Below are 24,888 nucleotides of genomic sequence, written 5' to 3' on the forward strand. Positions count from 1 at the left end.
GAAACATACATACAGAAAAATGAGCATAGGACTATTCACAAATACTTATCTCATAGGGAGCAAAAGCAGAGGTATGTTTTAATTCTCACAGCACTCTCCTTATGACACAGGCTCCAAAATCAACACCATGTTCAAGTTCCCTTGGCTATCACACTTCATAGGTCCCTGGGAAATGAAGATTTCTAAGACTACTCTTTTTTAGAACCATTCCTGTTCACAAGTCTCAAAGTTGAGCAACTGGCACTGCCAGTGTTAACATAGGCTAAGAGAAACATGATGAGGGAGGCACACTGACACAATTCAGCACCACCCATGGCCAAGGAACCCCTTTCACAGTGAAAATATTGGACAGGACCAGTAGCTCACCACATCTGGTGAGTTATGCACCTCTGTGGCCCAAGCAAGGTAAGTTCACAAGGTGAACTTTGGCCAGCACAAGAAGGTAAGTTTTGCAGTAGCTTGGGCTGATCCTGGGAAAGTCCAGCTCTATTTGCATTCCACTGTGCCAGCAGAATCTCAGCAAATTCCAGCGCAAAAGAAGCTATGGAGATGGAAGAAAGTGAGGCAGAAAGAAGAACAAGTTCATATGTAGGATAAGGCACAGAAAGAGCTGGCCCAAATGGCATGTAAAACATTCATTTTCTCAAGGAAAAGTCTACTCCAAAAAGGCTGGGAATGTTTGGAATGGATGAGAAGAATAAAATTGAAGATCCATCAACATACTCTTCCAAATAAACAGAAATATTTTGAAATTGAAAAAGATTCCTTTATCTACAGTGTGGAAGTAAATCAAAGATTGATCTCCTTAAAAACATTTTTTGTCATTTTACCTCCATTAAACATCATAATAACATGCTATAACTAAAGGTACATTGACAGACTGAAAAAAATGAATTGCAAAACCTCTGGGACAGGAAGATTTTGCAGTAAACAGTGAGTTTGTGACTGGAGGTCCTGGATGTTGTTGGAATACAAACTTTAGAATAACAGAATTTCAATGTGGGAAAGCACTTTAAACAGCTATCTGTTTCATCCTTAGCTACAAACAACAGATAAAAAAGATTTTTCAACTCTTGTAGTCTTTTGAGAAAACTGAGTATAGCACAAGCTTTCTCTAAGTCTTCTCAATAATCAATGGAGAGAGACAATTCTGTCCCAAAGGCAATTCAGGTCACCTTAGGGCCTCTCTTACTGGATTGACTGGGATTTCCCAAGTCAATTCAATCTGTTTCCCATTTTTCCAAATGTAGTCATAGCCTCTGTTACACTTAGTGAAATCTATCATTGCCAGTATGTTCCATTAAAGGCTCTAAAATGTCATTGGTAATAAGAATACAATTTGGTTATACTTCAAACATGGTAGGTTATACGTGTACATATATATGTATATATATATATATCTCCATACTGATGCACTTTCAGAAACTTTTCAAATTCCTTTGGTAATCTTTGCATATTTTTGCATATTTAAGCTTTGACAGAAAGTGCTTTAACAGAGAATTAGTCTAGGGATCTATCTGAGTGGATACACTGAGTACAATTTATATGGAATTTTCATTATGACTCCTGGCTAAAAATATTTTGATAATTCAAGGGGCCTTGTGGGGGAAAATTTTAAATAATGGAAGACACACTTCTTTTTAGCTATTGACACTTCTATCACAGCATTGACTCAGATCAAATGCTAAATAGTAGCATATATTCTATAAACTGACCACTTTTTTATTTTTATTACCTTATGATAAACTAATTTTGCTCATTATATTAACCATAACTTGTTAAATTACTATGTTTCATAAAGACAGGTGTCAGCCTTTCATCTACCACCCAGACCATCAATGGACAAATGTCAAAACCAGCGCTGTTATTTACTTTTTCACTTGAATCATACTTAACAGAAATAATTTTGAACAAAATTAGTATTTCATTTTCCTAGATACCTCCAAAATGTACTTCAAGTTTCCTTGACACTCTGTCTATAAATGCTCTGCGAATGGCTCAGCAGGAACACAGCAAGTAAAGTGATCTCAGTGGTTTGGTTAGGGGATGACAGCAGGTGTGTTCTCCAGTGGCGTGTGGGAATATCGTGGTGGGATGTCCACGCTGGGAGCAAAGCATTAAAATAAGAACTGGTTGTGGACTGTAAGAGCAAAAGTGGAGCTCATGCTTAACCTCATGAAGCTTCTTGATAAACTATATTCACAAAATTCTGTGGCACCATTTTCCTTGATGAAGAACCTTCTGTTATATACAGACACTCCAGTCCTTTCTCCAAAGCCTTCCCTTAAATGCTGGTCATCTATTCTGGTTTAGAAACCATCTTCCAACAGTAAAAGGAGTAACAGAACTTCATTACCCTTCTCAGTTCAATTCCCTGAAAGAGACAATTGCTATACTTCTATATACAGGTGCTGTTTAAAACTGAATTTTAACAGCCTTACATTTGTTCACTCGTGAGTTGCCCACATTTATGCAAAATACACTCAGAAGAGCAGTTTTAGCTTTGCATCCAGTCATTTGAAAGGCAGATAAAAAAATACATTCAATTACTATTTATTAAAAAATCACATGTATTGGTAGATAAAATGGAATTCAAGGCTTTCAGTAGGTTATAATTGAATCCTTTTGTATTAAACAAGACCCAGCTATATCTATTGTTCCAGCAGCTGATACAAAATGATTCAGAAATTATATTTAAGCTTTTCTGCATAATTATTAAAATATAATGATGCTTAACATCTGCATTTCTGTTACAGTCAGCATTAGCAAGCTTAGCTAATTCAAAAAAACATCACCAGATACGGTGTCTGCAATGCAAAATTTCAAAATCTATACACATTGCTTCGATCAGATCTGCAAGGACATATGGCAGGATCTCTGCTTGGCACATACCCGCGCAGCTCCCGAAGTCCATGGAATGGTGCCAGCTCCCATCGCTGCCTTACACAGCTGAGCACTCTTGTGCTGCTCCCCGGCATAAGGAGGTACCTGAGCTTTTCCAGCTGACAGGGGGCTGGGGAAGCTGGACTTGGCAGAAGGCCAGCCAGCATTCCCAGTGTCCCTCCCTCTGTTATTTAAGACATGAGGGCATGTTGTTAGCAGCTCTCTCCAGATGAATGAACAGCAGACATAAAGTTTACATAATACCTCAGCTGGACTATTCTGTTTGTCTGCATGGTCTCCAATTCTTGTCCTTTTACTGGACTGATTGGGGTTTTTTGTGTTTGTGTTTGGGTATTTTCCAGGATATTTGGGGACATTTTTGCACAAACTTTGCACAATTAAACACAATGAATTTTGCCACTGACTATAAATTCAGTGAATTAAAACTTTATTTCTTGTCCTGAAAAAGTACCCTGTGTACCTTTGTCTTCTACACACAAGAGCATTGTAGTATTTTCATATAAAAGCATCAGATAAAGAAACATATTTTAAAAACTCGTGAGTTCATTGATTTAGGAATAGGTATTTTTTTAAACCCTAAAAATTGTATATAACATAGGCAGTTCCTGCCTAACTCTTGGGTATTTTAAAGATATTTCCTATCACATATCAGAACTTTTGTATCTTATCTTTTTACTAGACAGCAAAGTTGTTCACTGGAAATATGATTGAATGTATAAACAATTATGAGGTCATTTAATGGAATCTTTCCATGGGATTCATTCTTGCAGATCTTGCAGACTTTAGACTATTCTGAGTTTCCAAGCATCCCGAAATTTAGTATAAGGCAGAACAAAATTGCCAAGGTATTTCAAGGAACAGTTTATTCTTTTGTTTAGAATTACCTATGTGAACATTCATTACGAATACCCTTTGGAGGGGTCATATCCTCTCCATACATGACTTTTATTGATGTAACTGATTTCAGAATGACAAAGGCCATTTCCATGGCTCCTGTGGAAGACAAATAACTAGGAATTAGTTATGAAGCCTCCATACTGGACGTTTAAGGCCTTGACCCTGGACAGTACAAACTCATATCACTCTGTGGCATGGAAGGTGGTGGTAGACACATGTTCCAGTTGTTGTCCTTGCCCTGATCTGTAAAGTTCTGTGGTTAGTGGCTTTTTAAGGTGGTATCATCATGCTCTGAATAGTGGGATTGCCTAGCTGTGCTAGGATAAAAATGATACACCTGTTTCCAAGCCATGGCCATCAGAAGTGCCCCACAATTATTATAAATGCAATGTTTACATTGTATTCCCTATGTCATTAATGATCACGGGCCAATGGAGAAAGAGGATACGGAAAAATGGCTCTGTGGAGTAAAGTTATCTTTTTCCATCAGAGTTATAGGATGGGGAATGACACAGAGAGAGGCCTTCCCAAAGAGTTCAGAGAATGTGTTGTAAATACAGAAGTATCACTCCCAAACTGTAAGGAGTCTTCCTATTGTAAACATCAACCTTTACAAATAGGAGAGAAGTTGTGGCTAAGACATTATTCCTGACGGCCAGTTCATGTCAGGCAGCGTTCAAGAAACTGTTTGCCCAGCGGTGAGGACAAAACTCCAGTGGGACATTCAGATGCCTATAGACCAGGTGTCCTTGCTCTGGGCTGGTACCTACTAAAAAGCACTTAGTTAAAGTGATCAGTTGCTTCCTGCTGCGATCTGGGGAAATTTAAGCACTTACAGAGCACTGACAAACCAGCACCCCTTTACTGACCCTCAGCTGACATTCAGGGGTTGCTACGAAGCACAGGTCCTCAAGCTGCTCCACTCTGTCACCATGACATGACCTCACCTCTAATGCCAAGTTACCCTCTCTGAGACAGAGACATCTGCTGTTGATGGTGAAGGTGTAACAAAGTCTAATCTATCCATTCCTGTTCAGCTGCCTGACTGGATACCTCTGTCTCATTTGCATATTCCCAAGGGAGTTGACTAATGGCCCTGCCCTCCTAAGAGCTGCTTCTGAACACGTTTTCTACTTGTCCATTTGCTTAGCCCTTTTAAACTTTTCTATGAATTAAGTATACTGATAAAGGAAGGATAATTTCTTGTCCTGTGACCTCTAGAAATATGCTTTCCATTAGCATGGGCAGTTTTATACTTGCACCATCAAATTTTTAGTGAGAAAGTTAGTAAGTTTTATTGTTTAAATGGTGCACACCATTTACTACATGTCTTGGAAAACTTGTGGTAAATAAGTCAGTTTAGAAACCCTTATTTTAAAACCAACTTTTCCTAGAAACAAATGTTCATCTGACATTTTTGATATTTCTTATAACAGGAATTATGAACCAAATTATAACCCTTTTTTTAAAATTTTATTTATCGCAATATTGTGGACTGAATTTCCTTTTCTCATTTAGATCCTTATAGGATAAGCATACTGATATGTTTACTATTATATATGACATATTCCAAGGTCACTGCTAAAGAAATTAAACTGTGTAGTGACTTTGCACTGTCGCTATAGATTCTATAGAGTAACTTATCATCAGATGCATTTCCCTATCAATTCAGCTTTCTCAGTTTCCTTGTGTCACCTGCAGCCATGTCTTACTATTTGTACCAGGGTTTGTCACCATTCTATCACTGTTCTGTAACACTTTTTATATTGGAATTCTCTCTCAAGCACAGCAATGTCAAATATGCTCTTTCTAAAACACTTAATGCAATCAAAGGAGGTTTAAAGCTTTCTTCTGAATATTAGTTTTTGGATTATTTTTTGTTCTGACACCTCAGTGATTTTTTTTCAGACTTCACTCATATTTGTTTCTTTGTGTTTTTATTCAGTTGAAACTGTCCCTATTCTTTACAACAAAAATATTAGTATGTTAGCAATTATTAACAGATGTCCCTAACCGGGATCTACACGCTCCAGAGCAGCCCAAGTATCCCCATTTTTTGAGATATATAATCTCCAGAATTTGTATCCTGATATTTTGTCTCCATATTGTATGCAATGAAATCAGTGCCCTCACAATGACACAATCTGTCTGCAGCATTTATACCTCTCTTCCTTTCCAACTCTTTGTCTAATATGACAAGTACATGGAACTGAAAGTTCCTCAGAGGAAACAACCTCTGAAGCCTAAAACATAATCTTCCTTTTAGTAATCTAAATTTAGCTTCCTGAAATTCTCTCCTACATCACTTTAGATATTTGTAACAAATCTCTTTCAAAATACTAATTAAGTTTTTAAAACTATATAAACACATAGAAGATTCGAAGAATGTGTGTGTGACAAAAAATTTTAACTGTATATTTTAATAGATGAAAAATACATGAAAGATTTTATTAATATTACATAAACTTTAAAAGGATTTCATCCTTCCATTAAAACTTCTACTAGTAAACATTCATTATAAATCCCTTTGCTATCAAGTATTCACAGGAGTATTCCTAAATAAATCACTAGCAAATACTGCAATATTAATATCTAAAAACCCTTAAACCACGAAGATCAAAGTATCAACAAAAAAACTTAACATTAAAACATTTCAACAGTTTTCAAGCAGAGTGATCCCAGATGTGAAGACTGGTAAAAGAATCCAATAAGTCATTTCAGATAAGGATGGAGCTGCTTGGGCCGAGCTTTTCTTGACAGCCCAATCCTGATGGGGCCCTTGCATGTTTTAAGAGGCTGTACTCTTATGACATCATGAGACAGAAAGCATCCTGTATTTAAGAGAAAGAATAAAAAGTGAGAGCAACACCAGAATTCCGTATGATACACACAAGAATTACACACTGACAAGATAAGTAAATTAAACCAATACTAATTAATAAGTCCCTTACTACATCTCATCCCACCTTCGTTCTGTTCATCTCCAGAGCATCTAACAGATTCTTTTGGACCGAAAAGGAAATGCTAACAGCTGGATGATGTGCAGATTCCTTCTCATTAGAAGGATCCTCAACCCAACATTACATAACTCTCCTAAGAGACAGCAGAGGCAGATAATTTGATAAAAGTCAACATTCCAGGGTAGAGGGGACATGCTGAGGGGCGTATGCTTTAATACTCACCACTAGTTTGAGGGGTTTAGGTGTAAAAATCAAAATTACAGAGACAGGTACCATTCTACCAGTGATAGCAACCATGATGTCTTGTCTTGTGCCACTGCTTTTACAGAAAGCAAGATAGGAGAATATCTGTTTTCTGTTCCATATTCTATTAGGTAAGGGACCTAGTAATCTGGAGATAGGATCTAGTAATCTAGTAAGGATCTACTAATCTGGAGTATAATTCAGTCATCCTTTAGAAACTGTTCTCCTTTGCATAAAATAATATATTCACTGGGGCAGAAGACCATGGCCTTGTTAACTAGAGATTAGGATGATGACTCATCTGGGAGAAGAAGATGTCAAATTTCTCAAGATCTGTTCTAGTTCTATTTTGCATTGGTCTATAAAATGATGAAGCACTGAGCAATTAGCTAGGACATCAAACAGTGAGCTCATCAGAGCCTTAGGTATTTGGCTGGTATCCTACTAAAGGCAAAGAAAAAAATTCTCTAAGCCTTTACAAGAATTTTAAATGATGGGATGAGGAAAAAAAAACACAAAGCCCCATTCTTAAGGCAATAATGAAACAGTAGTGCTGCCATGTCTCTTCTAAGACTCATAAGAGCCAGCTGGAAGAGGAACAGCATGCACACTAAAAGTCAGTCAAATGTTATGGGTTTATATGCAGCCAGCAAAGCATGGTTGTTAGTCCTGCTAAATTGTAAAACTGCTGAAGTTCAAAGCTTCTTGTCCCACCTAGGCATCTCCTTTCCAAAGCACTCACAGTTTCTGTGACAACATGTGATGGTTCAAAATCCTACTGAAAAATAGAGGGAGACAGTCACACATCAGCAAAACCTCTGATGTTAATTCCTATCAGTACAGTAAATGCAGTATTACCACTGACAAAACCAGACCCAGTCCTTGTTTCAGAATAACCTCTGAGACAACGTTCAGTGTAAATGGAACTGTCTCTGCCAATGCACCTCCCCAAGGAAAGACAAACAGTTCCCTGAAAATGAGGAGGAGCATTCAATTTTTTCAGCTTCTTCTACTGGAAGCTTATTAGGTTCCCATTGATTGTGATAAAGATTTTGAAATAAGGTATAAAATACCTTAGAAATATGCCATGGCCCTAAAAACCTGCACAACTTCTCAGCAATCATGGGGGAAAAAAGAAGTCACTCATTGCTAAGGCCTCTTCCCAAGTGTTTCTGGAGAAGCTCAGAGGGGAATGTGAGAACGTTAGAATGTCATATAAAGGAAATATTCATAACAGCAATGGAGAAAACATCTAATTTCCTTTGTCCATGGCTCTGTAGCCCAAAACAACAGGGAAAGAAGAAAGGGAAGATGATCTGAGTTTAGCTGCAGGAGTAACAATGTTCCATCTCGAAAGCTTTGATGTCATCTGAACAAAACTTCCAGGATAACGTTAATATCAACCACCTTGTGCTGCTATGCACAGTAGAGCATTTTGGAGTCTGAATTTTCCCTAGGCAATAACAATACCTACCACACAAGTCAGAAACTAGAATTGATCTGTCACAAAATAAAAAAATCTTAGAGAGCAGGGACAAAGAGAAAAAAGTAGAGAAGAATTTGCTGCAATATTTTGCATTCGGTACATGAAATATTATCACAAGATGACATAACTTCAATAAATTATAGGTGAAAAGAACACCAGAAGTCATCTGTAACTGTTTAAGATTTTCAGCCTCATTCATTCACAGAATGGCCTGAATGAAGGAAACAACTTTCTGAATCCTGAAAACAGTGTGCATCAGTTTTAAAAAGTGCAATGGGGAATAAAAGTGAAAATAACGGTAAATTATTTCACTAAGTGAAACAGAAGTTTATCTTTAGCCTTTTCCTGACAAAGCTTTAGCATTTTATTTCAGAATAAAGTTAATACCTTGTTTTACTAAATGTTTCCATACATTGGAAAAACTCCTAAAGCATGTTTTTTGAAATCCTAATAGGTCGCTTGACAATATCCTTCTGAATTTCCTTCCACAATGTGTGCAAAACTGCAAATCTTCAAAAAAAATATATCAAAACATGTTCTCCTTGTAGTATATACCAGCTATATTGCAGTGATTGGAAGCCCAAAGATGTTTGCTCCAAATGGTTCCAAAACAAGCAACAAAGGAAACCCCACATTATTAAAGTTCTTTTCCAATCTTTGTCCTTATCCAAAGGACAAAAATTCTCATCAGCATGACTTGTTCTGTGAACCAAACCAAAGACAGGACACTTCTCTAGTAACCTACAATTAAACCAAATGTGATTTCTATAGACAAAAAAAAAATAAAAAGGGAAGAAAACAAATACAAATGTTTGAGAAATAAGACTATCAGTACTGGTATTTGTGGTATAAATTACAGAATAATATTACTCTTACCTCCTTCTTTCTGTAAATTATAGCTTTGTTCCTTAAAAAGTGTGCAGTATAAAAAAGCAGGGTTCCATGTGAATGGATTTCTATAAGCTGCACCTAAATAGTCTTAAAATAGAAACATATATGCAACATGTAAGATTTTATTTTACTTCTGTTAACAAAAAACTAAGTTTGTTTCATCTAGTTATTAATTTGTGATTCTTGTTGGTGTGATGAAAACATACTACAGGAAACATTAAGAAAGCTACAAAGTCTCACTCTCAGAGGCTTGACAAAAGCTAATTCTACACCTCATGAAGTTTTCCTTTGCAGAGATGCAATAATGCAGTTTCTAATTCTCCGATGACGTATCATTTGCTCCACTTGGATCTTCTTATTCCAGGTTTAGGCAGAAAAGTGATCACTTACTGAGCCATTCACCCAATATCTGTTAACTTTCCATCCTCTGGAGCAAAGCACTCAGGTGTAACTTGTAGTAAATTGTACTGTTAAAACTCTACTGAATAGAATTCCCTCTGTGGCTTTTCTGTGACACTTCTCCAGTTGCTTCCCAAACACTAATTACCTTCATAAAAACCCTGTAATCTCCACTTTATAAATTTCATGCTTAATCCCTGAGAAACTGATTTCAGATGAAAATTTTGAGATGGCTGCATTTTCATCAGATTATTTATCAAATATGACCAAAGCATATCCCTTCCCAATTTTATTTGCAACTGAGAGAACACATCACTTCTGCAAACTGAATTTCAGACACAAAATCTGATAAATATGCTGTTTGAAAAGTGCTTGGATAATTTATTTATCACATAGAAGCTGTTTGTAAAAGAAGGTACAGCATTCAACTGTTTTTCTTCTTGCTGTTCTTCCTTTACTCTTTAAATACCTCTTGATTGTGTCACTAATGGGTTAGGAGTCTTAGAGTTTACAAAGCAGATTTCTGACATACTGTTTGAAGTGAGGATTGTGCTTCTTTAAGGAAAAATAAAAGAATTAAAAATGGCAGCATTTGAACTTTGAACAAACATAACTGTAGTTACATATTCGAGTTATACAGTTATATACTTATATTCAAGGTCAGGTTTTATGGGGTTCTGAGTAACCTGATCTAGTTGCAGATGCCCCTGCTCCTTGCAAGGGGTTGGACTTGATGACCTGTAAAGGTCTCTTCCAACCCAAACTATTCCATGACTCCTTCTTGATTCCATGACATCAATTTTAAGAAAACAGCTGTCTCCCTTGTAAACACTGTATCATGTTTTAACTGAGTCTCTGTGAATGTGCATCTCACTGAGCTTTGAAATCTTTTAGGGTTTTTAAGCCTCATTACGGTGAAGTCAAAGACAAAACTAGTAATCTGTAACAGAATATGTATTAAAACAGGCTTGAGGAAGCCTGAAACTGTCTGAGTGAATTCTGAGCTACATCTGCTACAGCACAGTGTGCAGGTAGTGGTAGGACTGTGGGGTTTTTTGCATTTGGCTACTCATAGGCAAGTCTGACAAACCTTGTACAGTTCCATGAAAACCCAGTTGTTGCTATGGAAATAGCTGAGTTGAAAAACACAACTTTAAAGCAAATCAAATATTGCCTAAAATTTAAATTATCTTATTAACATAATAGCCAAAAATCCCATGTGCTTACCTTCTGCAACAGGTGAATGATGCAATTCTTCACTTGACAGTCTTGAAACACAATATTCCTTAACTACTTCTTCGTCTTTATTTTCATTTAATATCTTTTCATTTAACAAACTTCCATCACTGTCTGTTATGTTTTGCCTCTCTGTGGTACCACAGATTGGAGAAGAAATACACATTTTCTTTTGAGAAACACTTGTCACATTTTCATCTATCCCTTTAGAATTATTTAATTCCCAATAATTTTCGAATGAATTTGTTTCCAAACTAGATAAATTGTTTTCATTTCCTTTACTAATTTCATGAAACATACGTAGCTCTTCTAACACTGAATCAAATTTTGTCTTCAGTTCAAATTCATGCGTGATTTTATTTTCTAAAGGTAAATACTTATCTTTTACATCTTCAAGACATCCATTGTTCATTATGGATAAACGCACTTTTAATTCCTCTTCTGCAGCAATGAATGTTTGAGATTCATCTTCTGAATGTGACATAATCAAGTCATTCATTACAGTCTCACATTGACTTTCATTAGTTATATGCATTTGTACATCATTTCTTTCTTCCTGTTCTTTTCCATATTCAAGATGCTGTTTCAAAGTTGCCAGCTCTGAACCGCCTGTCTCATGCGTCCGCTCATGCCCGTGTAAAGAAAACTGTGCTGTGCCCCTGGCCTGTAATTGCAAGTTTGTATCTGTCATCACAGGACTTCCCCTGGATGGATACTGTACCACATTTAGTTTGTCTGCACTTGAGGAGCTCCTGCAGTGTCCATCATCACTTACTCTTTTATCGACAAAATTGCTGCTATCCAATGGCAAAGTGACAGACTGACAAACATGGGAGGAACCGGGAAAAAAATTTTCAGAATTTAAAAAAGTAAATTGGTCTTCCACTTTTTCTTTTTTATTTGTTAAATGTGGGCTATGAGTATCTAATTCTTCATAATATTCATATTTGTTTGTTTGTCTGTCCAGTGACAGGAGAGGATTATATTTTTCTGTAGTTGCTTTTGACTGTTCAGTTAGAATTAAGACATTATTAGATTTAACAGGCAAACGTGGAACCTCTTTTGGACCAATGACTGCACTTTCTTCACACAATTTTTTTTTGATAGAACTGTTTTGATTTACAACTGGTATCTGATCAAACTCCTCAGAATCAGTAGTAAGGGGAATTTTTTCATATGTGTCAAAAATAGAAGAAGATATTTCATAAAAAAAATTATGAGAATTTATTTCCAATTCTTTTGAATTAAAATGTTTTTCTCCATCAGCATTTATACAATTAAAAGTGCCCAAATATTTTTTCATGGTATATGTAACTTCATTAGTGACTTCAGTTGCAGAAGTTATGCAATTTCTATATTCAGTTGTTTTGTGTTTCTTATTTTCACATATAAGAAAGGGGAAAGTTTTAAATCTTCCTACATGAAAGGAATTATTAAGCATTGTACTTGGTTTCTTCATCTCCTGCTTTACAGTAGTTACCAATGTTTCCTGATTTGTGCATTTACTATTTAGTTTTTCAAATTTCAGTTGTGAATGGGCAGGAAAGTAACTCTGAAATCTAAGATTGGCTCCTACTAGATACTGTATTTTTGTGATATTGCAGAAATATGTCTTGTCTAGTGAAGAACAACCAGGAGTACCCTGCAGCAAAATTAGGCACCTAGCAACTAAAATTTGTTTTTTCATGCTGTTTTTGTGACTGACCGACCTCAAATAGGTGCCAAACCCTTCATTCTCTCTGGATAAGAGCTGGAGCTTCCTGACATGTCTTCTGTTACATAACCTGCCTTTTTGGTTATGAAAGAGGACTCCTCTTTGTAGGTAAGCGCACTCTTCTTCACCTAAAGATCTAAAAAAGCATCTTCTCTGGCATTTATTGTGTAACTCAAAATCAATGCTTTCCACAAGTTTAGGACTTACAAAGCCTGGATAAGTACAATTTTCTTTAAGAAACTCTGTGGTTTGCCTCCAAGTATCATCTGTACATGAGTTGAACTGATCTTTCCTTCTGCCACATAAAGTCTGTTTCTCCACCTGCATAGACTTTCCCTCAACTGGCAATAAAGTATTTGTGCTGCTGAAAAAGGAAGCAAGAATTGTCTTTAGTAGCTCCTCCTTCAGATGCTTTGAAATAACAGGCAGCAAGCAAATGAATATTTTATCATTGTGGTTCCTATTTATGGTGCTCTTTACTAACTCTTGACCATCACACCACGTGTTTAATGTGTGAAGCCAAGGCATAACACTGTCATCCTGACACGTGGGCCTATCTACATGTGAAGACTCAGTCCATGTCTTGACCCACTCAAACAACATGTTTTGAAATGAAAACTTTAATTTGAACGTTTCCTTCCCCCTAAATATATTGCAACTCACTGTCTTATCTGGAAAATTCTGCACAATAATGTGAGGACAACTTCTTTCAGATATAATACTTTTTGTTACATATCTTTGGCAATCAAGTATTTCCTTTGAGGAGAGTTTTGATTCTGCTTCATACAAACTAATGCCACTGTTGGAATTACGCACAACGCAGTGCAGGTCTAACTTATTTTTCTCTAATTCTTCTGTTATTACCGGAATACTTGTCTGTATATGAAATGTTCCCACATTCTCATTACTGCTCTTCCTCCCCATTCTCTGCAAAAGATCATTACAGCTGACACATTTCTCATTCTGAACATTTTTAGCACTAATGTAAATGAGAATCTTTGACTTCTGGTCATCATCACCTTCTGAATTCTCCAGCATTTTATCTTTGAAGTCATTTTCATCAAACGTTTTATTACATCCAGTGTCAGTACTGTCACCACTGAAATAAATTGCAGATACTTCTGCCAAAGCACTGTGTTCCTGTTTGTTGGTTGGTGGGTTATTCTTTTCTTTAAATTCAGAATCAACAGTTGAAATTCTGACAGTGCTTTTATAATTTTGCAATTTTTGTTTCCCTATCTCAGATGTTTTTTGCGCACCATGTATCTGTTTAGATTGCACCAAAGATGGTTGGCCTTCAAAATTCTTCCAGTCTGTCTCCTTGAAGTTAGTTGATGACATTTTACTATTTATTTTATTTGAAATTCTAGGAAGTTGAAAATTAGGGATTTTTAGTGGTTGTATACTTTTAAAAGGCTTCAATGTTGGAATCATATACAATGAACTATTTTTTTCTTTATCTCCTTCTGTAGTATTTTCTTTATCGCTACTAGAATAATTTTTATCTTCTCCAGAACATGCATTTTTCAGAAAATTATTTTTCTTATTTTTTGTGTGTGAAAACATGGAACTGGTACCACACAAAAATGGAATTTGCAAAAGCTGGTATTGTTGCCACTTTTTATCGGAGACGGACTTCTGCCTCAACAATTCCATCTGAAAGGAGTGTCTGTTTGAGGATGCAGCTGAAGAATTTTGTTTGAGCCCGTTATCCCCATTCCTTTCATTATTGTGTTCTGTAGTGTTGTTCTGCTGTACCTGAGGTGGGTTTAATACCTGTAGATTTTGACATGTGTCAGCAGCTTTGGACACGGTGAGCAGCTCTGTTTCAAGACGCTGTCCATGTACATTCAATGAAATATCATCTTTTGTAGTGTTTTGGTCTCCATTTTCAGGACTCCATTTTTTGGTGGACAGTTCATTTTCTGATACTCTACACACTAATCCTTCATTATTACAATTTTTAGAACAGAAAAACTCTCTCATACAGGGTTTTTTTGCTGTGTCACAACTTCTCTTTTCTAACTCCCAGTGGTTTTGCCTTTCTGATAAATACAGGGGTCCATGTAGTGATGTTTGGTACCTGTTCCCACATTGTACGCTTCGTTCTACCTTTTGCTGCTCCTCTTTCTCTCTGTTTTTTTGATCACTTTCTATTTTAATTCGCTTTGCATACAGGTACCACCCACTTTCATCTGATGATGCAGATAAAAATCTTTTGGAGCATGTACTTTCCATGCTCACAAAAATAAGTTCTGATTTTGCTGAGACAGTCCTAAAAGTTTAAGAAAAATTAAAGTTTTAGGTGTAAACGACTTCTTAATGATCTGCAAACTGTATACAAAACAAGATCATCAATTCTATCATCTACACGTTACCACATGGATATTTGCTCTTTATACATTACAGACCTGAGGTAAAGGCAGGATCACTGAACAACATTTAAAGCCAAGATCTAGAATTTAAGATAGAAGTTGTTCACTAAAGTTGCAGATGTTTTCAAAAAGAGAGTGGGTGATAATTTTGATGTGTCAACAAGTTAAGGAAATTAATTGCATTTTTCATGCATTTGTTACACAGTATTTTTGCTAAAAAGAACTAAGAACAAATATCAAGAAAATAATGCCCACTGATGAACTCCTCTGAATCTGGGAGCAGATTCTTTTAAAATTGTTAAAATCTTAATTGTTAAAAGAAATCACCAGTCCTGTCTCCACTGTGTAATAATTTGTAACGTGAAACCGCAGGAAAGTTTATCAAAAGCCCTCAGACATGCCAAAACACCATACCACGTTTTATCTTCGTATACAAAGAGACTGTGGTGTTGGAGGTACAAGTCTAGGTTGTTAAGTGTTTGGTGCTGGTGATGTCTGAGTGCATGTTTCTCCAAGCTAACCACGCTCGGCAGCTTCATTTAAGAAGTGATCTGTCTCGTATGAAGAACACAATTTGAATAAAATTAAATTCTACATACTGATAGAATTTATCATCCTTGTAACAGCCTGGTGCCTCTGAACAAGCCAGTCACCGTCTTGAGAGCCAACAGGAACGTGTTCAAAACCTTTCATGAAATATGCAGTTAAGAGAATTAATTTTCTTAACCAGGACTGCATGATTCAACAATCAGATACTACTCTTAATTTGAGAGGTTTACTTCTTTAAGGGTGCAGAAAAAATCCATTTTGTCAAGGAACACTCTTGTGATTGCGGGCTGTACCTGTGAAATGCAGGGAGGGGACGAATCCTCACGCTCGTGGCTTTTCCGGGTCCCTCAAGGGAGCTCTGTCCCTCCCTTGAGGGCGTTCCCCTCTGTCCTGTGCTTGGAGTGGTTTCCCGCTTGGCCGCCTCTAGGTGTGTATAACCTCTTTTCCCCTAAAGTCTTCCACAGCGATTTTATCTCCCCTCTGCCACTCCGAGAGCCCCGATCCCGCCCTGTGGCTCTTCCCGGCGGAGCACCCCTCAGGGCAGAGTGGATCCCCCGCAGCCAACCCGGCCCCCCACTCCTCCCGCCGGGGCTTGTCTGCTCGCGGTGCTCGGGCTTCCCAGCGTTCCCCCTTCCCGTGAGCACGGACGCGGGGCCGCTTCAGCTGGAAAGCGGGAACAGCGAAGCCGGGTAGTCCCGCCGCCCTCACGGGGCTCCCGCCGCTCCCACCGCCCTCAGGAAAGGGGCACTGAGGCGGGAAAACCCCCTCCCTCTGCCGCGGCCGCAGCACCTCGCCGTGAGGGTGTGGCACTGCCCCGGGGGTGCCCGTGTCCCTTCTCCCGAAAAAAAAAGAGCCCCGGTGGCTTCTCCTCACCCCCCGAGCGAGAGCGACCAGTCGAGATTTAGGCGCCAAGAGGCTGCAGTTTGGTTGGAAAATCCTCTATTTGTTTCCTAAGCAAAGTGGGTCACAGGATAGAGCCCAAGCATCCTATCACCGATTATTTCCACTAGCGGGTTGTGGTTTTTTATGAAATTCCCTAATTCCGAAGGTATGAGATCCCGCATAAGCAAAAGGTTGTGTCTGTTTTGCTTTTACATGCCCCCTGCTCTAATACACTACTTTAACACACGTTGCTTCCTTCATCTTTCTTTTCACAGTAGCAAGTGCTGATCCAGCCAAGAACTTTATTCCCAAAATAACTGGTATCCATACAGCTCCACGCCTTTGAAATAGACGTTTCCTCTCCAACGGCTGAAATGCCCAAAACGTTTCAAAGTTTGCTCTAAACCAGCAGGTCATTGTAATACTGTTACGGATGGACTACAAAAATAGAAACATCCTGAGGGCCTGTTGTTGCAAATATGTATTTTTTTTTAAGGTTTGTCATCCATACTACAGGGAACAAATCCACTGAAGCCCAACATCCATTGTTCCCAGTAGTGAACGCTACACACAGGAATTGTATAGAACTGAGACTTAAAAATAGATTTCTCTTCAATATTTCTGCTTTTATAAGCAAAGCTGGCTGAATAACTACTTCTAATACTTTAAAAATACTATTAATTGAATCAATCTTTAGTTAACAAGATGCAGTTCCTATTTATTTTTAAGCAACCAATAAAAAGTGAAATCAATGAGATTATATCCAATTCTTAAAATATTTAAAATACCATATGGAATGAAGGTCATCATATAAACTAGAAATAGAATTTTAAAGCTTGTAAGAGAGATTCACCACAGCATTTATGTTTGCTACGCCTCTGTGCTGGAATAGCATCTAGGAAGTAATTCTGAAGCAAAGTATTGTGTTTTTTTGAAGTGCAAATGCTGTAGGCTTCACCATTGTTTCTAACATATTCTGAACAGAATATTCCCCCCTCACCTGCCCTCACACAGTCCCTTAATATGCTTAGGGGGTTGCAAGTAAATAGGAGTCAGTTTAAACCAACGAGAATTACATGAAAAATAAAGAAAACTGCCTTTTCTTGCATCTACACAGCTATAAATGAAAACTGTTTATTAAACCCTACCCAGCTGTTCCACATCCATGGCGTACTTTGCTGTATATAACTTAGGTATCCAGCATAAACTGACAGAATTCCACTGGAGCATATCCTGCATGCTCTGCACTTTCCAATTTGCAACTCATGAAAAAGATGTATTCATACCACTTGTTTACTGATAGTACAAATTGAATATAGCATATTTTTGGTAATGGAGTAGAAAAACCACATACTTGCTTTTCCCACTCTTCGGTTCAATAATATTTTATAGGATGCAAAACCCATGCTTTCATTGTAGAATTTTACTAATTTCAAACTGTTACTTTCTGCAAATTGGTTGCATCTCCATCACAGCTATCAGTTATGTAACTATTATTATACTAGGTTTTCAAGTTGATGAGGCAGGTTGTAGAGCAGTTTCTTGACAAATTCATCAAAGAAGTTTTGAGTACTGATGCAGCAATGAATTCTCATTCTCTTTCTTATTTTTTTTCTTTTTGTTGAAAACTAGAAAAGAAATCATTGCAAAATATTTAAAAAGAAAGGTCAGGAATAAATTTTGTTAAATTAAGTTAAATATCAGCAAAGACAGCACCAAAACCAGTTATGCTACTCAATATGATCAGTAAGACACTAAAATTTGACAGTCTTGAACTGTCAAGTGAAACAGTGCTATTTGGCTCAGGTCCTTTGTCTCAATTTAGCTGTGCCAGCTTAATGACTGTAGCCTTGTCCTTAGAATTCATTGCAAGAAAACTGCTTTTACAGAATGTGAAATTTCAAGGCTGAAGGAATGTTGTAATCCATCACGTTTGTATCATGCACTATAATGTTAAAATTTCCGCTCTGAAGGTAGCTCACCTTGTAACATTGATTCATCAAAGGTCATAATTAATATTCCAAAGAGAATTTACTGCTTTATTAGGAAAAGGTTCATTTTGATACTAGTCTTATGAACAGGATATTGGTCATTAACCTTATGAAACTGTATCTTTCCAATTACCTTTTTGGTCATCTTACTAACATGTCAAAAACCCACCATCATTAAAAGTATTCATGCGTGTGAAAATACTTTCAATACTTCCTATCACAACTGCTTCATCTGCAGCCCTAATGTACATACTTCTCATGTAATCATACAATTTTGAAATAGCTTAAATAAAAACTTCAATCCTTCCCTTTGTTCCAGAGTATTCCATATTGTCCCAAATAACTAATACTGATAAGCTTATTTATTGGTAATAAACATTTTATTTGGTATAACAAAAATAGAATTTCAACTTTACCCAATGTACTTTAAATCAAAAGGAAGCTAATGTTTCTCTGTATGCGTTGCATGTGTTAATTCCATATTCCCAGCAGAGTATTCATACTGATTAACAAATTAAATACATCATGCAGAATGTACTCTGTGTTATGATCAACTTCCATGTGAATGCAAGAAACAGTCCTGGAGTGATTCAGTGATATGTTAGTCCTTCAAAGCTGGGCCTGGAATAAAACAGTCCTGAAAATCATAGACTCTCTGAAAAGCTATTTAGTACAAGTTTACTAATGGCTCAATAGCATTTCTTGAGATGCTATTATTTTAATATTTCCTCCCATTTTTCTTTTTGTTTCTGCCTTTATAAACTCTTTTACGACCAACACAAAGTAGGTCTCATAGAAGAAGGAAGCTTTTCTATAAATATTTTTTTTCTCTTGTAGCCTCATACAGAGCTAAATTGAAAGAAAAATACTGCTCTAAAACAAAGTGGTTTTAAAATTTATTGCCGCATCTCAAAAGGTCTTTCTACAGCTCTTCACATGTGGTTCTCCTTTTTACTGCTCTAAATGAGTCAATATCATCAGCAAAATTGGTCACCTTGCTATGCATTCCCCTTTCCAGATCATTTTTGGATGTGTCAAATTCCTTTCAGGACCAGAACTGGGAAATATAACTAAAATTACTGTTCCAAGAAGCTTAATACAACCAAAATGTTGTACTTGTAATGCAAAGTGTGTGAAGATTTACTGGGAGAGATCCAGAAGGCATTGTGTCTAAAGCTGAGAGCAACAGGGAAGTACAAGACAAAGCCCCCTCTTTACCTTTTGGGAAAGGGACCCACACCATCTTTTCCCTGCATTGGTCTCTCACTGCTGCCTGACTACCACAATCACCAGCTCTGATTTCTATTGGTAACAGACTCTTCTGTTGCTTTCAGAAGGAGTTATTTTACATCTTGAGGGATATGAAAAGAACAGGCTTAAGAGGCATTTAAGAACTTGAGACAGTCCTATTTAACTGTGGAGTGAATCATACTGCTCCATGACCCCTTTATTTTGTCCACTGCAATGAAGTCACTGCTTGACTGCCTTGTCCTACACATTTGACAGCTGTCACTTTGAATAAAAACTGCTGTTTATTGGACTTGATATTTTGGACACATTCTCTTCCTATCACCTGATACACTGCTTGATCATACTGCTCCATTGCTGTCACCGTATCATTCTCTGTATATTATGTCTCTGTACAACCTCAAAGATCTTCTCATTTTCCAGCTGAAATACCTTGTTTGCAGCTTAATTCCAAAACAAAAGTGGCTAAAAAGGCCACTTATATACAGAGCACCAAAACCAGAGATACAAAGAATCTGCATCAAATTTTATCTGTTACTATCCATCTTCTTCATAAAGGGCAGTGAAAATAGTTCTGCCTGCCAGACAGTTCAAAACCTCTTTGTTGAAAATCTGCAGTGCTGCTGAATTCAGGTCACACACATCCAAAGGCACTCAGATGCAGTGTCCTTCTTTTCATTCTAGCAGGGCAATTAACTCAGTCCGTACAAGCCCTAATCCTGTTTTACTTTTAATCTAGATACTGCATAGAACATACCGGTTTCTTCATAGAGCCACAAAAAAACATGTAGTTTGTAAGGGACCTCTGGAGATCATCTGAACCTCTCTGCTTAGAGCAGAGCCAGCTTTCAAGTTACATCTAACTTCAGTCCTTGATCAGGCTGCTTGGGGCTTTTCTAGTCAAGCTCTGAATATCTCTAAGGTTAGAGATTCCGTAGTGCCTCTCGAGTGCTTGCTACAAAAAGCTAGTTATAGCACTAAATTTTAAGCAATCCATATTCCCTTTTCCACTGTTGCTATCTTCTTTTAGTCTCTATGCTGATCACATAAGGCCTAACTAAACCATGTGTAATTAATCAGTAACACACACAGAGCTTCACTTAATCTTATATAGTTATATATTTCAGATTAAAAGTTCTTTTAGAATAACAGATTACATTTAAAAAACAATTTTTCTTCTTTAAGCACATCATGAAGACACAAAATATTTGCACTTCCTATTTTCCTCTTGAGTACTGTTTACAGCTAAGAAGTTGTTTCAGAGCCAAATAGTAAAGCAAAGTATTAGCCATATCTGCTTATCAATAGTTTTTTATGTCCTTGGAAATAAGGCTGGTTAACAACAAACACAGTACCCCTTCTGCCACTGCTAACGAGGTGTATTGTGGAAGTTGCAGGGCTTACATGCTCAAGCAGCTTTTCAGACAAGTGGAGGCATTTAAGAGGTGATAAAGTATTGCAGAAACTCACAGAAGTACAGTTTATGTTGGAAGGTCTGCATTGTAAAACCTAAGTGTGAGCTGTACCCACAGGACATTCCTTCAAAGCATATAATCAGAGTGCAAAATATCTGCAGGACAACTGAGGAATTCCACAAGGTAATTTTCTCTATATCCACTGCATCTCATTCCTGTATGAGAAAAGGGCAACTAACACAGATACTCCACTGTCTTACAGCAATAAGAGCGGTGCAAGTTAATGATTTGGGTCCCTGAACTTTCACACAGAGCTATTTGAAAAAAGTGCATGATGCATCATTTCATGATACTTTGGGGATGTATCAGAAACAGGAAAATAAGAAGCTCTTCTAGTTTTCTTATCATGGGAATTCTGAAGTCTTGTTCAGCCACTTCCCATCTAGCTTCTTAAAATTATCCAGATTAAAATGCCGGTTCCATTGGCAAGAGCAGATGAAAATTGTGTGCAAGATGAAAGTGTGTTTTGAAGCAGAATATAAAAAACTGAAGTGCACTTCTGAGTAGTGTGTATTTAGTTTACCTTTGAGCGTCAAACTTCATACGAAAACAAATTGATGAGCTTGACAAAGCCTTTATTTGTTCTCTTTTTATTTCTGAAAAACCTATGCTGAAAACAATGATGTTTGACATACTCATAAATTATTTAATATGTAAGAAAGATCACAGTTATTGGAAGTACTCAGTGATAGTTGGTTGCAAAGAATCTCAGAATAATTCTGCAATACTAAATGACTGCATAATACTACTATAGATCAATTTAATTATTGATAAATTAGAGTTAATATGTAAGAAAATATAACCCTATCTGTACAAGTACATTTAGTATATATTTACTAGCTACTATTACTCTGTAAAAAAATATGGTGGAATCTACAGAAAATCTCTGAAAACAGTAATTCAACATCCACAATCAGTGAAACTTCTGTAATCCACAGTATGTCCAAACCTTTAACAGTGAGTGGCACTCAGTCATCCCACCTGAAAAAAACCCTAAATTAATAGAATTGGAAAATCTAGAAAAAGCAACAAGGATGATCAGTGTAAAAGAACTTTCAGATGAAAAAAATATATGTACTGGTACTTCTGACTGAAGAAAGATCACTAATGATGAACAAGATATGAGTCTATAAAGTCTTTGGTAGTATAAAACTGGAAGCAAAAAAAGGAGCATTCATAGCAGCTATATGTGGTCATATTGGATGTTACACAGGTCAGTCCAGCCCAGCATCCTGACAGCAACAAAAAACTCACGCACATGTAGAGAAGGTCAGACTGGGATAAAGCATGTGCATGTCCTAAGAAATCTCAGTCTGCAACCATTTCTAGTTTGCTCATTGTCTAAAAGTGACTAAACAGTCAGAATTTCCATAGATTTATTTTCTATACTCAATAGAAGTGTAGAGATAGCAATAGAGAGTTGGGGTTATTCAGCCTGAAGAAAAGAAGGCTCCAGGGTGACCTTGTTCTGGCATTTCAGTACCTGAAGGAAGCCTACAAGAGATCTGGAGAGGGACTTTTCACAAAGGCAAATAGTGATAGGACAAGGGGAATGGCTTTAAACTAAAAGAGGGCACATTTACATTTTCAAATTCCTCACCTTGATAGGGTGAGGCACTGGAACAGGTTGCCCAGAGAAATCTATTTCTGTTTCTAGTTCTGGATGCCTATTCTACAGATTTTAATGGCCAGGTTGGATGGGTCTTTGAGCAACCTGGTCCAGTGGAAGGTGTCCCTGCCCATGGCAGGCGGGGTGGATCTAGATGATCTTTGGTCCCTTCCAGACCAAACCATTCTATGATTTCATGATTTCTTTCCAGTCTCCCTGTAATTCTACATAAACTTTTAGCACTCACATAATGTAGGAGCAAGAATTGCACAACTTCTCCTCAATAATTTTAAGAATAATCCCTTTTTATTTACTTTGAACCAGTGCTCTGATTTAATGCTTCATTGTCTTGTGTTGAAATACATAGTGAACACTCAATCCTTACACACCCTTGAAGCGCTATTCATGTTTTCAGCCCTTTATCATATCCTGGTCAAGCATCTATTTCCAGATTGAAGAAGAGCCTTATTTGGTCAATCCCACTATAGAAGAAATTCCACACTTTTGATCATCCTTGGTGCCCTTCTCTGAGCCTGTTTAAATTCTACCATACCCTCTACAAGGTGAGGGATCAGAAGTGTATATAATGGCCAAGCTGCAGGTGCTTCCTATATTTAAACAGCAGCATATTAATACTATTAGATTTTGAGTTTATTTATTTCTCAATAATTTTTAACTTTTAACTTGGTTTCTTGACTGCTGGTGATCACTGACATTTCTCTGAACCATCTATCATAACTTGAAGAGCTTGGCTCCTCTGCAGTAAGGGTTGTTTCAGAGCCCATCATTTTAAATATGAAAAACTATTTTTCTCCTCTGCAGCAGTTTATGTTACTCCAAACGAAATTTCAAGTGCCAGTTTATTGCAAGGTCCTTCTACAGCTCTTCACATGTGGTTCTCATTTCTACTATTCTAAATTAGTCAATATCATCACCAAACTTGCTATGGATGTGTCAAATAGGGTATTCCTTGCATGACAAGAAGTGGGACATATCACTAAAATTATTGTTCCAGGAACTTAGTAGAAACAAAATATAGTACTTTTGATATATAATTAAATTGTGGAGCTCATGGTAGCATGTAGCAATGAGGCTCAAAGGCATGAGGGGTTTAAAAACTAATTAAGGTAAATTTAAGAGAGATATTTCTATAAAGCATTAAGCACAATGCCTTGACTGCAAACTGAGATTCAAAAAATTGCAAATATGATTTTCAGAAGCTAGAAGGTACTAAGTGAATTATTTTATATTTGCATAATTTCTTTTACACCTTCTCTAAACATCAGCTACTGGTCAGTGTTGGAGACAATATACTGTGCCATCTGTATACAGAACAAATGTCAACTGATCCAGTATGGCCATTTTTACCCTTTTGTTTCTTTTTTAATTAGGTACATATTACAGATTGTTATTAATGTTTAAAAAATGTGCTGTATTTTTGCATAGTCAGAAGATACTGTATGCTGAAGTGTGCTACTAATAAAAGGTAATCAAGCCTAAATATTAATGAAATAATAAATCACTGGTCTTACAAACTTAATGCCCATTATACAGGTTGAATATCTATTCCTCTTTAAATCTGTTAAAGATCTTTATATGAGTTCTTCCTTGCTTTTTTCATTATGCCTCTTTGAAATGTTTTCAAAAATGTGTCTCTCCAGTGATAAAAAAAAAGAAATGTTAATCTTTCAGCAGACAGAACAGTGTAATGGTACATTTTATTTGAATGATCGAAAGTTTTGACTTTCAGAGCAATTGACTGGAATTTGAAGAGCACATTTCTCCATGGCAAATGTTTCAGAGGGAGCTTGTAGTACATATTAACATCCCATAAATTCTTCAAAATTAAAATGTCTTATTTGGACTTCAGAAACTGTCTCCTGTAATAGGATTACAGTTGAAGAAGTCATATTTCTTACCAAATTCTCTACTCCCAATTATTCACATGTGCAGTCCATGACTAAAGCTCTCCTCCAGACACGTTCCTCTGTTCCTATATATTAGCAGTGAGAAATATTTTCTGAATTCT

The 24,888-nt window shown here is 36.9% G+C and overlaps 1 protein-coding gene across 1 annotated transcript; it reads right to left on the bottom strand.

Moving 5' to 3' along the window:
* Nucleotides 1–6,205: 6,205 nt before the first annotated feature.
* RAD51AP2 (RAD51 associated protein 2) lies at nucleotides 6,206–16,394 on the bottom strand. Its single transcript, XM_027641143.1, has 4 exons — nucleotides 15,948–16,394; nucleotides 11,008–15,005; nucleotides 9,367–9,468; nucleotides 6,206–6,632 (listed from the first exon to the last, which is right to left on the bottom strand). Exons 2-4 carry the CDS (start codon nucleotides 14,966–14,968, stop codon nucleotides 6,514–6,516), a joined length of 4,182 nt encoding a protein of 1,393 aa, XP_027496944.1. The 5' UTR covers nucleotides 14,969–15,005; nucleotides 15,948–16,394; the 3' UTR covers nucleotides 6,206–6,513.
* Nucleotides 16,395–24,888: the final 8,494 nt, after the last annotated feature.

The sequence above is a fragment of the Corapipo altera genome, unplaced genomic scaffold, assembly GCF_003945725.1.
Source record: "Corapipo altera isolate COAL_440 unplaced genomic scaffold, ASM394572v1 46, whole genome shotgun sequence".
NCBI lineage: Eukaryota > Metazoa > Chordata > Aves > Passeriformes > Pipridae > Corapipo > Corapipo altera.

Coding starts and splice junctions, on each gene's coding strand:
- RAD51AP2 (XM_027641143.1), bottom strand. CDS start 14,968: ATGGAAAGTACATGCTCCAAAAGATTTTTATCTGCATCATCAGATGAA. Junction 9,469..11,007: donor TCATTCACCTGTTGCAGAAG/GTAAGCACATGG, acceptor TTCTATTTTAAG/ACTATTTAGGTGCAGCTTAT. Junction 6,633..9,366: donor TAATTTACAGAAAGAAGGAG/GTAAGAGTAATA, acceptor TCTTAAATACAG/GATGCTTTCTGTCTCATGAT.